This window comes from Pezoporus flaviventris, unplaced genomic scaffold, assembly GCF_033815535.1.
Source record: "Pezoporus flaviventris isolate CSIRO_AGI_PZ_B2104156 unplaced genomic scaffold, CSIRO_AGI_Pfla_v1 ptg000006l, whole genome shotgun sequence".
NCBI lineage: Eukaryota > Metazoa > Chordata > Aves > Psittaciformes > Psittacidae > Pezoporus > Pezoporus flaviventris.
This window is the reverse complement of record NW_026892554.1, coordinates 201,317-217,468: the sequence shown is the minus strand read 5'-3', so window position 1 is coordinate 217,468 and position 16,152 is coordinate 201,317. Positions and strand designations below refer to the sequence as shown.

The 16,152-nt window shown below is 43.0% G+C and overlaps 1 protein-coding gene across 4 annotated transcripts in view; it reads left to right on the top strand.

The window, feature by feature from the left end:
- IQGAP1 (IQ motif containing GTPase activating protein 1) overlaps window positions 1-12,808 on the top strand; it is a 65,228-nt gene extending 52,420 nt beyond the window's left edge. For 3 of the 4 annotated variants that reach the window (XM_061446422.1, XM_061446420.1, XM_061446423.1), the window contains 10 exons: window positions 959-1,191; window positions 1,939-2,071; window positions 2,420-2,522; window positions 3,973-4,108; window positions 5,878-5,965; window positions 6,389-6,601; window positions 7,650-7,816; window positions 8,623-8,745; window positions 9,700-9,808; window positions 11,739-12,808. In XM_061446422.1, the coding sequence (XP_061302406.1) occupies window positions 959-1,191; window positions 1,939-2,071; window positions 2,420-2,522; window positions 3,973-4,108; window positions 5,878-5,965; window positions 6,389-6,601; window positions 7,650-7,816; window positions 8,623-8,745; window positions 9,700-9,808; window positions 11,739-11,852 (1,419 nt within the window). In that variant the 3' untranslated portion in view covers window positions 11,853-12,808. Of the gene's footprint in view, window positions 1-958; window positions 1,192-1,938; window positions 2,072-2,419; window positions 2,526-3,972; window positions 4,109-5,877; window positions 5,966-6,388; window positions 6,602-7,649; window positions 7,817-8,622; window positions 8,746-9,699; window positions 9,809-11,738 lie in introns of all 4 variants that reach the window. The other variant, XM_061446421.1, reaches the window with a different exon arrangement.
- The last annotated feature ends 3,344 nt before the right edge of the window (window positions 12,809-16,152 follow it).

Below are 16,152 nucleotides of genomic sequence, written 5' to 3'. Positions count from 1 at the left end.
GCTGTCTTTACATCAGCATGTTGGGTTAATTTCTTTTCATTGCTGGAATTACTGTTGGCAAAATATCAAGTACAGGTCAGAAGTATATTTGTGAGCATATGGATAATGTGACATCTTTATTTTTGGTTCCTTGAAGTTTATTGCTGCTCACATTTGGCTACGTAAATTGGATTTTGAAGCATCAGATTCTGTTTGTCTTCTGTGCTTCTGATTTTCTTACCTCTGGGTTATATGGTTTGAGTTACTAACTGGGAGTCTGTGCCTGAAAATGTTCCTGGCTTATCAAAGAATTATTTTGAAAGAGAAAAGGACTTTGGAGAAGGAATGGAAAGTAGTTTCCCTAGTTCAGCTCCTTGGTGTGCCATGCTTCCTCACTGTTTTTGCTTTGTCAGAGTTGGCAGCCAATTCTGCAGGCTTCTCTAAGAATCAGCTCTTGTTCTTGAACCAGCTATTGTTCTCGTTCTTCTATCCTATGGTTGTTCAGCTCTCTGTTAGAATAACTCAGTTATGTTTAATTCCCCTGATAGTTTCATGCTCATATGGGCAGTCCATTGGTAGGTTTGTAATGTCTTGTGTCCGTACATTTTTCTTTTAATAAGTTGAAGTTTTAAATCTTTATGCATAGGATTTATACACAGGAGTATCTGCTGCTGTGTTGTCCTTCGACTAGTAGTGCTCAGTCTTCCCTCTTGGTGTTGACTGTTTGACCATCCTTTTGAGTCTTAATGCTTTGGTTTTGTTGTTTTGTTGTGGTTTTTTTTAGATTTTATTTATTTATTTTGACACTAGATTCTTTGGGACAGTGTGTGCTTATACACAGCAACACAGCAGAACCTTTACCCTGGAAGAGGTCTCTGGCTTCCAAGAAAACAATTTATCAGAGTAGTTTAAATAAAATTCAGTTGGGTCCTATACCGTTGTTTCTTAAAGTGTTTCTTCTCTACTCAACTTTTCCCAGATTGTTGGCAACTTGCTCTATTACCGCTACATGAATCCAGCCATCGTCGCACCAGATGCATTTGACATCATCGATCTTTCAGCTGGAGGTCAGCTGACTACCGATCAACGCAGAAACCTCGGTTCCATTGCAAAGATGTTGCAGCATGCTGCGTCCAATAAGATGTTCATGGGAGATAATGCACACCTCAGCGTTATTAATGAATACCTGTTGCAGTCATATCAAAAATTCAGGTAGAAGACCTTAGCTAATTAAGTTGAGAAGTTTGGCAGAGGGAAAAATTGCAAGTAAAAAGGGATTATTATACATTTTAAGTATTATAAATCTAAGAGATTTTACTCCAAAGTGGCATAAACATCAGTGACAAAGGCAGATAAAATGTGCCTGGGATTTATGAATGATACGTTGTATGTTAGTGAGATTGAGAAGTCAAGTATTTTGACTTGGGAGTTTCCAGAATAAAGGTTGGTTTTGCACGTGCTTATTGTAATACTTAAATGTGGGCAGCTAGACTGGACATAAACTATTCTGTCCCATATGAATCCTGGCTTCTCATGAAAACCCAGTGTTGCTGAAGAATGAAGCAGTTGGGCATTTAGATGTTCATATAGCTGAAGTAAGCTTTTGTTCAAAAATTGTCATCATATGCCTCATGTTTTGGAAGAAAAGTAGAGATTGCTGGGAGCAAGGGGTGTTACTGCACTGCGGGCAGGAAGATGTGTGAACAAGCTCACCAGAGCCATAGACCAGTTCTGTGAATGCTGAAAATGAGCTGGTGTCAATGAGCCAGCCAGTATCAGCAATTTAATTTACTATGTTATTTCTGATGTGTTAGACTAGAGCTGACAAACTATAGTATGTGGTAATGTGCCGTAAAGAGAGACTACACTTGGGATTTTCAGAGGGAGTTAATGTTCTTGATGCATCACATGACACTCAGGCTCATACTGGTTCTTCTTTTCTCCTCCTCTTTTCTGAAGGCGTTTTTTTCAGTCTGCCTGTGAGGTTCCAGAATTGCAGGATAAATTTAATATTGATGAATATTCTGACTTGGTGACTCTCACTAAACCAGTTATTTATATTTCTATTGGTGAAATCATCAATACGCACACTGTAAGTATACAGTTGGTCCTTATATAAGTGGTCACAGTTGCTCTGAAAATGCTGCTTCTGGCTGAAATGCTAAGTTACCAAATACAAGGCAAAAAGTTATCTTTCGAGCATAGTGTGCAAAAGCTTGTTGGTTTATAGAATTAAGTAATTTGCTTGTGGCTTCTCTAAGTTTCATTTTAAAGTATTTGAGTATGTGATATTGGCATAGCTTTGAATGTTGATATTGCTGCTTTGAAGTTCAGTGAAATAAGATCTTTTCTAAAAGATACCAGCTCAAAGTAATGTTATTTTACCGTGTAGAAAAGGATGTACAGTTAACAATGTAAGTGTTCTTTTATGTTCATTTAGTTGCTCTTAGACCATCAAGATGCGATTGCTCCTGAGCACAATGATCCAATTCATGAGCTGCTGGACGATCTCGGAGAGGTTCCTACAATTGAGTCCTTAATAGGTGGTCTAGTTTATTGTACTTCAGCATATGTAATATTACCTTAAATGATTTGAAGTGCAGTAAAGAAACTATGTAAGGGATCATCACAGGTCATTGGGAGGATGTGCTCTGAAAAGCAGCAGTAGATTTGTTGTAGTGTATGCCCTCTGACTGTGGAATTTGTTACCCTGAAAAAAGTGGGGATTCTTTGTCTTCTCCCCATGCCCCTCACCTCACCCCACTCCAGAATTTTCTTGAAGATGGATGGATATTTTGACATGTTTTCTTCATTCTGGTATGCTGGAGCCTTTTCTGCTTGTGTGTGTGTCCCAGCTTGTTTGAAAAGGTCTGTCCTCTGTTGTGGAGATCTTTTGGAGTGGTAATAAGTGTATTAAATGGTGTGTGTCCCTATAGGGATTGTTGGTATATGGACAAATACCTTTTTTCCCCCTCCTTCAAAGTTTGTTTTTCTATACAGTAAGAACTTTATCCTCGTGTAGCTGGGGGAGGAAGTAACTGACTTCACTAATCTCTGGAAGTTTTCTAAACACCTGAGCCATTGTTCACTGAGCCAGCAAACACTGGAAAATTGCACAAGCCTTTATCATTTCTTGGTTTCTATGTAGCAGCTATTTATAAACTGCAGAATCTGGGGTGGGGGAGGGTGGTGGTAAGAGTTTTTTGAGAGGATGCTTCGGCAGCAAAATACATATCTTGAAATTGTCTGAGATAGATTGGAAGCTTTTAAGGGAGTGATTGCTAGCATGCTTTCTTCAAAGTACTTGGAAAGAACAGAACATGAGAAGTGTTATCTGATTGAATCTACTAGACCTTGAGTTTAACTAGTACTTACCCTCGTTCCCCATTTCGTTTCTTCTGTATGTATTGTGTTGATGTGGTTAATACATCAGAGTTTAATCTTCCTGCAGCCCTTTAAAAAAGAGGCAGGAGGGGAAGCATCCTAACAGCTGTTCTGATGAAAGTTCAGAACAATTAGGGGAAGAAAATTTCCTTTTGACTAGATAGCTTACTCTGTTTAATAGAAGGTGACAAGCTTAGTTGCCAACAAGGGCTTCACTCTTAGCTTGGAAAATTCATTCTAATGAGGACATGGTCATAGAGGCATGGTCATGTTTTTATTTATAAAGTATTTTTGACAGGTCAGCTACTTTTTTCAGTAGAGTGAAATGCTGAAATACAGTGTGGAATGCACGGATGTCTTTAAGGCATACAAGCTAGTGATTTTGTTGTGCCTTTCTGGCCACTGTATTCTTTCAGGTTTGTGAAGAAAAAGTTTGCAACATACTCAAGATGATGATTTTCAAATTTGGTGTTGGCTTTTAAAGCATCCTTTTGAAAGTAGGAAACTGTAGTTTTCCTGTGATCTGTTATGATGGGAAAAATCACAAATCTCTTGTAGTCAATGATGTAAAAAATACAATTTAATCTATAAACTCTTTCTGCTTGGCAGGAGAAGGGTCTGGCAACGTTAATGACCCCAGCAGGGAAATGCTAGCAAAGACTGAGGTTTCTCTTACACTCACCAATAAATTTGATGTTCCTGGTGATGAGAATGCAGAGATGGATGCGAGGACTATTCTGTTGAAGTAAGTAAGGAGTAACTGTCTGGTCTCTCAAGAGAATGAGGAACCTGAATTTTCACAGTTAATTTGCATGTGAAAATAAGCAAGTGTAATTTAAACAAATGTGGGACTTTTCCTCCACGTACACTGAGCTTTCAGTGCTGCAGCTGTCAAATTTGTTCCTGTTAGTTCTTCATCACTGTTAAATTTGTCATTCTTTAAAAGTCTGTTTTGGACGGTTCTGAAGGGGGAAATTTCCTAGATGCGAGAGAGTGACAGCAGCAGTTGGATTTGCCTGCTTGTGAATAATTTGTAAATACCATCTTAAATAATCCATATTGATCCTCACAATGGAGTTTTAACTCTCAGGTCTATTAATGTAAAACTTAGATGATTCAGTCTTTGTGTTGCTTATATAATGTCCTGTGCAATGTTTTCAATAGAATACATGCAATATATGGGAAAGTTAAGGGTAAGTAAATGTCTCATATATGTGAATAACACTCTGCTGCTAAGTTTGCTAGCTCCTGCAGCATTAATTTCTTTATGCTGTTGCTGCTCTTGGTTTATGATGTGGTCTCCTTCGCTCTGCACTTGCTGTCCTTCAAACCTCTTAATAGATGAAAATAATGTTTTTGAAAATAGATGTGTTATTAGACTAATACCTATTAGCCCTGACAGAACTCAGTCTAAGCAGGGACATTAAGGGCAACAGGAAAACTTCTGTAGATACACTGGGGATAAAAGAAAGATGAGGGAATTGTGAGCACACAAGTCCATAAGGACACAGGAGACCTGGTTACCTGGGACATAGAGAAGGCCAATGCACTTGGGGACTTGTTTTGCATTGGTCTTCACCAGCAAAAGTGCCGGCCGCTGCCCAGTCACAGAAGGCATGGCAGGGACTGGGAGAGTGAGGAACTGCCTGCAGTAGGAGAGGATCAGGTGGGAGACCGTCTGAGCAACCTGAAGGTGCTCAGGTCCCTGGGACCTGACGAGATGTGTCTGCAGGTCCTGAGGGAGGTGGAGGATGAAGTTGCCAAGCCATTATCCACCATATTTGAGAAGCTGTGGCTGTCTGAAGTTCCTGCTGACTGGAAAAGGGGAAATATAACCCGCTCTTTTTGAGAGAAACAAGGAAGACCCAGGGAACTATAGGCCAGTCAGTCTCACCTCAGTGCCTGGCAAGATCATGGAGCAGATCCCCCTGGAAGCTATGCTAAGGCACATGGACAATAAGAAGGTGATTTGCAACAGCCAGCTTCACGAAGGGCAAATTGTGCCTGACGAATTTGGCGGCCTTCTACAGTGGGGCCACAGCATTGTAACGATGGATAAGGGAAGAGTTGATTGTGTCATCCACTTGGGCTTGTGCAAGGCATTTGACACTGTCTCGCATGGCATCCCTGTCTCTAAACAGGAAAGGCATGGATTTGATGGATGGACCTGCTTTACCTTTCACCTTGGAATTGCTGTTTCTGTGGTCCACATGGCAGTACTGGGGCTGCCTTGGAATATATGGGGTGACATACTTGTTGTTTGACAGGGCACTGGGGAGCAAATCCTGTGTATTATGTAGATGAACCTTTTAGGGGACCTGTTTCTCAGAAACTGTCAAAGTAAAGTGCTTCTCGGGGATCTGGTTTGGTCTAGCCTATGGCACGTAAGTGTGCATCCAGTGATAATCTGACTTTAGGTAAACTGGTAATGTTGGTATTATTTGAAGAACAGAACAGTATTTAAAGTCTTTTAGTTTAAAGCTTTTTCTCCTATTCTCCTTGATTTCTTTGCAGCACAAAACGTTTAATCGTTGATGTAATCCGCTTCCAACCAGGGGAGACGCTGACTGAAATCTTGGGAACTCCAGCTACCTCAGAGCAAGTATGAAGTTGTTTACCTGCATTCTCTTTAGATTAGGAGATAGTCATCTGTCCAGATACATGTGGGTGTTAGGAATCTGCATTTATGTATTACAGTGAAGCTGACTCCACTGATGTTGAAGCGAAGTGTAGCAATAATGAGGGAATACAATGGACATAAATTGTATGTCTGAACCTTACCTCTCTGGTAGTTTCTAGAAACTGTTTATCTAGACAGCTGTTTTAAATGGCAGGTAGGCTTCTGCTCTTCCTGTACATGGAATGTGCTCTTCGAACATGGATTCAATTAAGTCATTATGGAAATGACCAAGCAAAATTCCTATTATATATTGTGCTGGAGGTCAGAAAAATCTGTTTCTAGTTCTTTGTCACGTTAAAATTGATCTGCTTATGAACTTGTAGTTTCTTTGCTCTCTTTTTCTAGGAAGCGGAGCATCAGAGGGCGATGCAGAAACGGGCCATTCGTGATGCTAAAGCTCCTGATAAGATGAAAAAAACTCTGTCTGTGAAGGAAGATGGCAACTTAAATCTTCAAGGAAAGAAAGATAAAATTAAGACAGGCCTGAAGAAATTGACAGAACTGGGGACCGTAAATGCTAAAAATAAATACCAGGAACTAATCAATGACATTGCAAAGGTATTCCCATTTGTGGTTTCCTAGTGGTCACAGTGAAGTTTTCCCACAGTTTGCAGTGTTGTGAAACTGGCATTGAGTTTTCAGGAGAAGTTCTGTAGTAGTAATTTAGAGGCGTGAAGCCTCTACCTTTTGCCACAGTGTTCCCACTTCTTGGCATTTGGAAGTCCTTTATATTTATAGGATGTTTGAGTTTTCTAAACTGATTGTGTTGCCAGAATCTCAGGCACCTTAAGAAAAAGCTTCCTGGCTTGGAGAGGAAGTCCTGGTGTGACTTTTTTTTTTTTTTGTTGTTCCGTTCAAGTAATTTAAACAGGGTCTCTGCGTACTTCTTCACACAAGGAAGTTTTGCCTAAAAAGATGCTGTAACTGTCACCGTAGCGGCATACAACAGTATTAGATCACTTTTGTGATTTTCTATCAGATCCCTCTTTTATCTTTTAGGTGTTTAAATAAAAATAACAGTGTATTTTATATCACATGTTTACCAAAAAGCTATTTGGGAAATGTTGTATGTGTGAAGTGAATAAACATCACCTCTGCAGATCCACTTACAATTAATTGTACTGTCATTAACTCACTATTTTCGGATTTTGGATACATACTGACTTCAGCACATGATGTATTTGTTCCTGTGTTAAGGTAATGTACATCTACAGGTGCCTGACTAGTAAAGAAAGATAAGAAAGTCTGTGCACTTCTGTGATTTATAAGATACTTTTCCTACCCAGAGGTGGCAAAAATTGCTTCCTTCCTTTAAATCACGTACTGTTGGTGCCCACTCTAGTCATTGTAACTAGGACAGCATTGGAGTTTGAGAAAGCAACAAAAAGTTCAAATAAACTGCTTGTATACTTGGTTAGTTCCAAAAATAGTCAACGCAGAGAAGTGGTGACAGTTCAACTGGGGCAAATGCAACTGAGAGCTCCATCTTGTAGCATGAAGCAAGACTAAGCAATTAGGCGGTGTGTTTCAGACAGTCTTGGTTGTGGGCTTGAGCAACTGGAGAGTTCAAATGACTGTTAAGTCTCTGCTCGTCTTTGTGGTGTAGGATATCCGAAATCAGCGTAGATACCGTCAGAGAAGAAAGGCAGAGCTGGTGAAACTGCAGCAGACATACAGTGCCTTGAACTCCAAAGCTACTTTTTATGGGGAACAAGTGGATTATTACAAAAGCTACATCAAAACCTGCTTGGATAACCTGGCCAGCAAGGGCAAGTAAGTGTCTCGGAAACCATGCTGTGGTTATAGAAGTGCTTTCTGCAGGAAACACATGTAGGTTGTTGCTAGGAAGAATTATAATGCCATCTGCTCAAAGGATCTTTGCCAAGCTCTTTGCTGCAGTGATAGTTATAGGGAAAGGGTCTTGGCAGTGCTGGACAAATACGGGTGGAGGGCAGTGCCTGAATGGGGTCAGAAAGACATACTTGCAAGCATTTTGATCCCTCTGGGAGAGGGGAGTGTAGAGTGTCCAGAGGGAATGAAGCAGATGGTTCAGATAATGCATGTGCTGCTCAGTCAGTCTGTCCTGTCGTCATGTAGGAAGAGAATAAAAATGACAGTTACTACAAGGAAATCATTGGTTGCTAATTGTTCTTTTTGTCCCAAAAAGGTGGGGGGAGGAGGTGAGGGGGAAGTACAGGTGCAGAAGGGAAGAAGCATCCTCCTCCCCAGGGGGATCTGGGAAGAGCAGCTGCCAGTGGAAACTAAGGCAGGAAAGCTGTAGAGTAATCTCAGACTTCTGCATTTCAGTTGTCACCAAATCCCCTTTTGCCTAATGATAGGTGGTACTGCTTTTTGTGAAGTACCATGTGGTTATATTTGGGGGGCGAGGAAAGGGGTTGGTGTTTTTATCAGCTGTGTTAGTCACCATTGATCAGCTATACTGGTTCTATCCTCTCATCCAAATAGATTAAATGTTTGCTGTCTAAAATCTCTTCACTTGTTTGACTGATAGTCTTGGGGTTTTTGGTTTCTTTTGGTTTTGATTTTTTTTTTTTTTTTGGCTGGTTTGGTTTTTCCAGAGTTTCTAAGAAGCCTCGGGAAATGAAAGGCAAAAACAGTAAAAAGATTTCTCTAAAATACACAGCAGCTCGACTTCATGAGAAGGGAGTGCTTTTGGAGATTGAGGACCTGCAAAGTAACCAGTGAGTATCTTTTTAAAACGCTTTAAAGCTGAGTAAGCCTCTCAGAGGAAAATGAGTACATCAAATTCTTGTCTCTTTGAACTGGTTTAGGTGCTGGCCATTGAGAACAGAAGCTCTGAGATATGTTTGAAATTGTGACAGGTTGTCTCGTGGTTTTGTTCCTGGAATTTAGCATTGTTGTAGACTTAGTTACTAAAGCTGAAGAAATTGTTTTAATTGTTTTCTGCAGTCTAGGCTGGCATCCCTCAGGCCAAAGACGCTTTGCTCAGTGATCGCTTTATCGCTTCCCAGTTCTCCCCTGCCCCCCCCCCCCCCCCCCCCCCCTTGTTTGTTTGGTTTTGTTTTGTTTTGTTTTTTCCTCTTTGGTGGTGGAAGCAAAGTGGGGCTTTGGTTGAGAAGTATGGGATTTAAATGTGACATCTTCCTACCTGCCGCTTTCCTGCCACCCCCCCAGTCATGAAAGGGCACCTCCTTGGTTGAATTGCTACTATAGTTAATAGCACTCACTGCTGAAAAATCAACTTGATGGTAGCTTTAGTTTGTCCAGCTATAGCTTGCTGACCTTGAGAACTAAGTGTATCTTCTGTGGAATATAAGGAAGTTGCCTGTTTACTAGAATTTTTTTTCATCGTAGGATCATATTTTTGTACATGCACTAAATAAGGCATGGATGTGCAGTACTGAAGTAGGCTGTTTAGACCGCATGGGCTAAATTTCCAACTGTGCGTGCGTGAAGGTGTGATCCACTGGACACAGAATCTGGAAGGCTTCTGTTCATTGTTATATTGAGTCTGGTCAGCTTTTAGACTCTCATTCCCAATGGGAGTATAGAACATAAGAATATAATTCTTAGAAATCTATTTTCACATTTCATCTTGTATATTCTCTCCCTATTTCATTAGGAAATACATGTTCAGTAATGAACTGTGGGTTTTGATTTCTCAAATTTCATAGGTTTAAAAATGTGATATTTGAAATCAGTCCAACAGAAGAAGTAGGAGATTTCGAGATAAAGGCAAAATTCATGGGGGTACAGATGGAAACCTTTATGTTACATTATCAGGTAAGAACTGTCCTATTAGTGGCATGTAAGCTTCACTTGCCAGGCTCTTCATCAAAATAAAAATCACGTTTTCTGCCTGAACAGTCTGAAAAATGCTCTCAAAACCAACTGATCTGTTGCAGGTGAAACAAACAGATGCAACACAGATATGTGGGATTCAGACTACTCTTGTTTCTTTACTAATGAAAGCCTCATTTCAGTCTGTGCTCCTAGTTACATTTGCACACAAAACTAACACATGCATTTTCAACAAGTTTCTGCTACAGCAGAGAGATCAGCTGGGCCTGGGTGCGGTGGCTTCAGCCACATCATGTGTTGGTATTCTTCCTGCCACACTACACTGAACAGTTTCTTCAACTGTGCAGTTCTTGGGAGTCCTCAGCCTTTACTTAGGCCAGGCTACCAAAACAGGCACTGACTGACCTTCTCCCAGATGGTTCCCTGATCCTCTCCCATGCCAGCACTGTTATGCCTGGTGTCTCTGTTTTCTTAATCTACTTTTGCCTTGCATATCCCCTTTCCAGCTTAGGCATTGTTGGGTTTGTTAATTGTGGATGCCGCAGAGGTCTTGTAACAGGTTGTGTGTAGGAGCACCTTGAATTGTTGTTAAGTCTGTGTGACCTAACTGGCTGCTGTGAGGGACAGTTGTCTCACACATGCCATTTGTGTGCTCTCAGGACTCCCCTAGTTCATTCTGGTCCCTACCTGGTCATGAATTTCTTGGTTCATGGGGTACCCATGGTCACTTGCTCTTTGGACACAGGTGTTGCTATACCACTATGCCTTTTTAGCGCTGTTTTTCAGAAAAAGAAGCCAGACTTACACTGGATATTAGGAACAATTTCTTCAATGGGGGGGTGCTAAGACATTGGAACAGGCTGCCCAGGGCAGTGGTGGAATCACTATTCCTGGAAATGTTAAAAAAACCCCAACGTGTAGATGAGGCCCTCAGTGACATGGTTTAGTGATGGCCTTGACAGTGCTGGGGTGATGGTTGGACTTGAACTTAAATGTTTTTTCAACCCAGTTGATTTTATGATTGAGAGGCCAGCGATGAGGAAACTGCCATTGGTCATCCAAGTACAGCATTAATGGTGGCATCAAAAAACTTATATTGCCCTTACCAGAATTTTTACAGAAAGCAGCAGAAATGGCTTTATGATTGTTTACTCTGGTGTCACCCAGGCTGGACAATTGCAGGAGATAGATTTGGATTTTGGATTGCATATAAAGTTTCTCTGCACAACCTGAACGCCGCCTTCAGTGTACATTGTTCCGTAGGGGGCTTGCTGAAAGAAATTCATTGCTGAGATAAATCAGTGCAGGGAGTCCTATTGCTCTGTCAAGTGCATTGCTGACAAGAACAAAGTAACTAAAAATACTCCCTACCGAAACACCCAAGAGACTGAATTGGCATTGTGTACGTAGTGCTAACAGGTGGTGTGACTTTCTCTGCCCCAGGTTGCAGTGCTCCAAACCACCTTGCTGAGACCAGACGCAACTAAGCTTTTTAGAAAGCGACACTGTGGAGTGTTGCAATGTTTCATGGGTAGATAATATAGTTAGACATATAGGAGAACCTTTCTAAATGTTACGACTTTATGGGTATTGTGGAAATGAAAAGCATGGAGATGGCTAGATCTGAAATTGGCCTTTTTAAGAATGGTCTTCTATTTCTGCCCTTTTTTTTTTCTTGTTGTTTGTTTGTTTCTTTAATATAAAACAGATTAAAAATTTAGATCTTGGATGTCTTAGAACTACTTTATTTTTCATGCAGTATGAGTGGATCTTTAATAAATCTCTAGTTTTTTGATCTTATGCCGTATACTTTGTGATACATGTTCCTCAAAAAGCTACTGTTACCAGAGAGTATCGTATTCTCTATAAGCTCTTGAGGATTCCTTGCTCACAAAGGTATTCTCTTTGGCAGGATCTTTTGCAGCTGCAGTACGAAGGCGTTGCAGTCATGAAGTTGTTTGACAGAGCAAAAGTGAATGTCAACCTTCTGATCTTTCTTCTGAATAAGAAATTCTATGGGAAGTAACTGTCCTCTGCCAGCAAGTCTGTGAAAGGGGAGATGAATAGAAATCTGCATGCACAGTTATAGTGTGATGTAGCTATGTATCAGTATATGCAGATGCCATGCTCAAATATATCAGATGTATCACGAAGGAGGACTGAGAACCTCTTGCAAATTAACAACTCTCATTGAGTCTGCAAAGAGTTGGTTTTTTGTTTATTTATAATCTTTAAAGGTCCCCTGAAGAGTAGTTAATTTAGAATGTATTTTTATGTGGTGCTGGGGATTAAACTAATATAAGAGTATACTTAGGGCATATGGATGCTTTATTTGCCTAATAATGTGCTTTGTGAGGTTTGAATTTTTGTTGCCTGTGTGAAGAGAAAGCCAGAACTGTACAGCTGTTGGTTTGCCTCTTCCTGAAAGCAAAAAAGGGCTGTGGATTGTATTTGGACATTATTCTCAACAGTGATGACCAGATTAAGAAATGGTCAAGGCCCATCTTACCCATTGGTTTTGTAGCTTGTGGTGGTGGTGGCCAGTTCACCAGATGGAACCACTGTGGTCTGGGATATCATTAATGGTCATAAATGGTCACTGAATTATTTGTGACTATTTACTATAGCCACATAGAATAACTTTAGCATGTCTTTTTTTCTTGATTTGTTTCTGTTTTATCACACTCATTTACATATGGCCCCTTAAATAGAGGGACCGTGGGATGTATTTACTAGTACTTACGGATGAAAAGAAGCCTTTTGGGGAAGGAAATCTGAAAATTTTAATTTTTTGTGAGACATGTTAACTTTTAATGTTGCTTGTGAAGTATTTGAAATGTAAAAATAACTTCTTTCCAGTTTAGAGCAATGTTCTGTGTATCTGTATCTGATGCAGTATGTTAGGCTCTACCTGCAGGCTTGTCTAAGGAAGAAGACTATTTAAAATAGGTTAGCTTTTATAAAGTTAAACATTTCTAGCTATGCTCAAGTTCCCATATTTTTTACTCCTTTGGTTTTGTTAGGGGTTTTTGTTGGGTTTCCTTCCCCACCATGGGGGTCGTGCTGCCTGTTCAGCTGCATCTAGTAAAAATGGACACTTGCTTTGGTGGTTTCTCCAAGAAAAACTTGACCTTTAACTTCAGCGGCTGCTCCAGCTCTCCACCAATTTATTAAGAGGTGTTTTTTTAAAAATAGAAGGGACGTATCTCTTAATTGCAGATTTGAAGTTACTCACAGGTCACTAGTGTTCTTCAGATTACCGAGTTTAATTGAACCGCTTTATCTCTGCTGTACTCCGTGCTATTTCAGCTTAGCTTTTTTTTTCCTCATTAAAGATACTTGCAGTATTTGAAATGATGACATGCTTCAGGATAACTTTTCTGTAGTTCTCTCAGAAGCAAATACTTTCTTCAACCTGCAGGGGTCGAAACCCCCCAGCCCCATCTAAGGCACTCTGCTGAGTCCCCGCCCCCTGCAGTGACGCCTGCCTCAGCTCCATTGAGGCTCCGCCCACACCTCACCTGGACCCACCCCCAATGCAGACCGCATCCCACCCTGGCCACGCCCCCAGTCCCACCCTGGTCACGGCCCCATTCCTTGCCAAGGAGATGGCCCCGCCGTCCTGGGTGCATGACCCCAGCCTGGATACACCCCCGGCCCTTTGCTAACCCCACCCAGAGCCCTGACCGTGCCCCTACCCAAGCCACCCCCATAGGTCAAAGATCAGGGGTCAAAAGGCCAGGAGTAAAAGAAAAACCGCAGGTCAGAGTTCATGAGGGCAAAGATAAACGTTTAATGGTCAAGGGCCAGATCAAAGATTGAGTTCAGGGGCCAAAGGTCTGGTGCAAAAAGGTCACCAGGGCAATGTCTAGGTGGTCAAAGATAAGACTCAATGGGCAAGGGTCAAAGGCAGTAGGTCAAAGGGCAACACTTAAAGGTCAAGGCTAAAAGGTCATGGATTTGTGGCCAAGCTCGAAGATCAAAGCCAACAGGCAGATTAACAGTCAAGGGTCACAGGTCACATTTCAGGGATCATAGGTCAAGTATAAAAATTCAGAGGTCAAAGGTAATAAATGCAATGGCAGGTAAAAAAATTTCAAAGCTCAAAATTTAGTGGTTAAGGGTCAAAGAGCAAACACCTAATAGTCATGGGCTGAAGTGGGCTGGGGTGGGCTAAACGGGAATGGACTGTGCTGAAGTTGGCTGTGCTAGGCTAAAGTGGGCTAAAGTGAGCTGGAATTGGCTGGACAGGGCTAAAGTGGGCTGGGCTGAACTGGGGTGAAGTGTCTGAAGGGAGGTAAACTGGGCTGGACTGGTCTGAACTGGGCTAAACTGCTCCAAACTGTGCTGTGTTGGGCTATATTGGTCTGAACTGGGCTAAACCCACCTTAACTGGGCTGAGCTGGGTTAAACTGGTCTGAACTGAAGCAAGCCAGTCTGAACTGGGCTAAAGTGGGCTGGAGCGGTCTGAACTGGGCTAAACTGGTTTGGGGTATACTTAACTGGTCTGAACTGTGCTAAACGGTTCTGTGCTTGTCAGGGCTTTGTCGGGTTTTCCCAGATGGCAGGAGAATATTCTCTGAAACTCAGATTTGCCAGAACAGAATTCCCGTGTTCAGCAATTATAAAATTAAAGAGCCCCGCGAGGAGGGAACGGGACGGGAGCGGAGCCTCCGCCCGCACCACGCTCGCGAGCGCCATCTTGGAAAGAAAAATGGAGGCAGTGGCGGCACAGTGCGACTGTTACCACGGCAACGGGGATGCCGTGAGGGGTGAGGGCATGAGTCGGCAGGAGGGAGGGGCTGGGCTCAATATGGAGGAAGGGCGGGGACACAGTGACGCCAAAGCCGCCTCACCAATATGGCCGCGGAGGCGGAGGGTCAGCGTCGGCCAATCCCTGGCCGCCTCTCCCTTAGCGACAGCGCGCACCTGAGGGGCCGCTTTCCCGCCCGTTTTCCGGCGGCCAATCAGCGGTGTCCATCGGTGTGAGGGAGCGATGGCGGGAGCCGGGAAGGAGGAGAAGGCAGCGAGGGCTGAAACTGTCTTCAGTGTGTGCGCGGTTATGGAGGTTAGCGGGGGTTAGCTCGGCGCGGGAACGTCCAGGAGTTGCTGGGCGAAGGTTTGTTCCGGCTTTGGTGGGCGGGAAGATGGGGGTGATGAGGGAGGAAAGCGGTTTAAATGGGAGAGATGATGGGGAAGGGGGGAGAGATGGTGTGGAGGGGAGGATAATGGCGGTTAAATGGGATAGATGATGAGAAAGGGGTGGGTAGTGGGATATGGGATAGAAGAAGGGAGGGGAATGGTGGTGGGGGAGTGAAACAAAATGGCGACGGTGGGGAAAAGCAGATGGCGGATGGGGGGGACAAGATGGCGGATGGGGTGGTGCAGCACACGGTGGGTGAGGACATGTTCTCCGTCCCCACGTCCCAGACTCCATCCCTCTAATATGGAATGTCCGGTGGTGGACACCAGATGGTGATGTTGGACACTGTACTTGCAGGACCAGCCAGCTGTTGTGGGCTCCATCGTGTAGCCCCAGCTCCTGCCTCAGCGCCAGCGTCACCTGGTGCTGCTGCAGCTCTGTGGGGATGGAGATGATGAGGAGGATGATGAGGAGGATGATGAGGAGGTTGATGAGGAAGAGCCCGTGGATCAGGAGGAAGATAGATGAACCCCCACCCTGCCGAAACCTGTGTGCATCGAAGGCGGGCACCAGCTCCCAGCGCCGCAGCGGCAGCCCCAAGGTGTGTGGCGCTCAGCAGTGAGCCTCCACCATTCCTGTTGTCATTGCCATCGTCCCGGATCCATCCTGGAGGTGCAGGAAAATCTCTCAGTGGGTGATGGCCGGTAGCACCCCAGGGTGCAGCCCAGCAGCAGCCGCCCCACAGTGCCAGTGAGGTCCAGGGGCTGCAGCAGCACCTGAGGCAGCGGCTCCTGGTGCTGATCCCAGCAGCATTACCAGTATTCCTGGCCATACATGCCCAGCAGCCCGTACTCGCCAGGGGACAGGCTAATGACCCAACACAGCGAGCCACGTAGGGACCCCGAAGTACCCCCTGGGGCCCCCACAGCCCATGAGTACCCCAACACCAGTTGACTGTTTGATGCGCTTTCATTTTTATTTACTTTTATTTGCATTTCATTCAAGTTTATTCACTTTTATTAATTTTTATTTACTTTTTAATCGCTTTATTGATATTTTCTTGACTTTTTTCTTCAGTTTTCTTTCAGTTTTCACTCAGTTTTCTTCTGATTTGATTTAGTCGCTTTTAGTAACTTTTTTTTTCCAGTTACCCCAGAGCAACCCGTGGACATTCCATAGACCC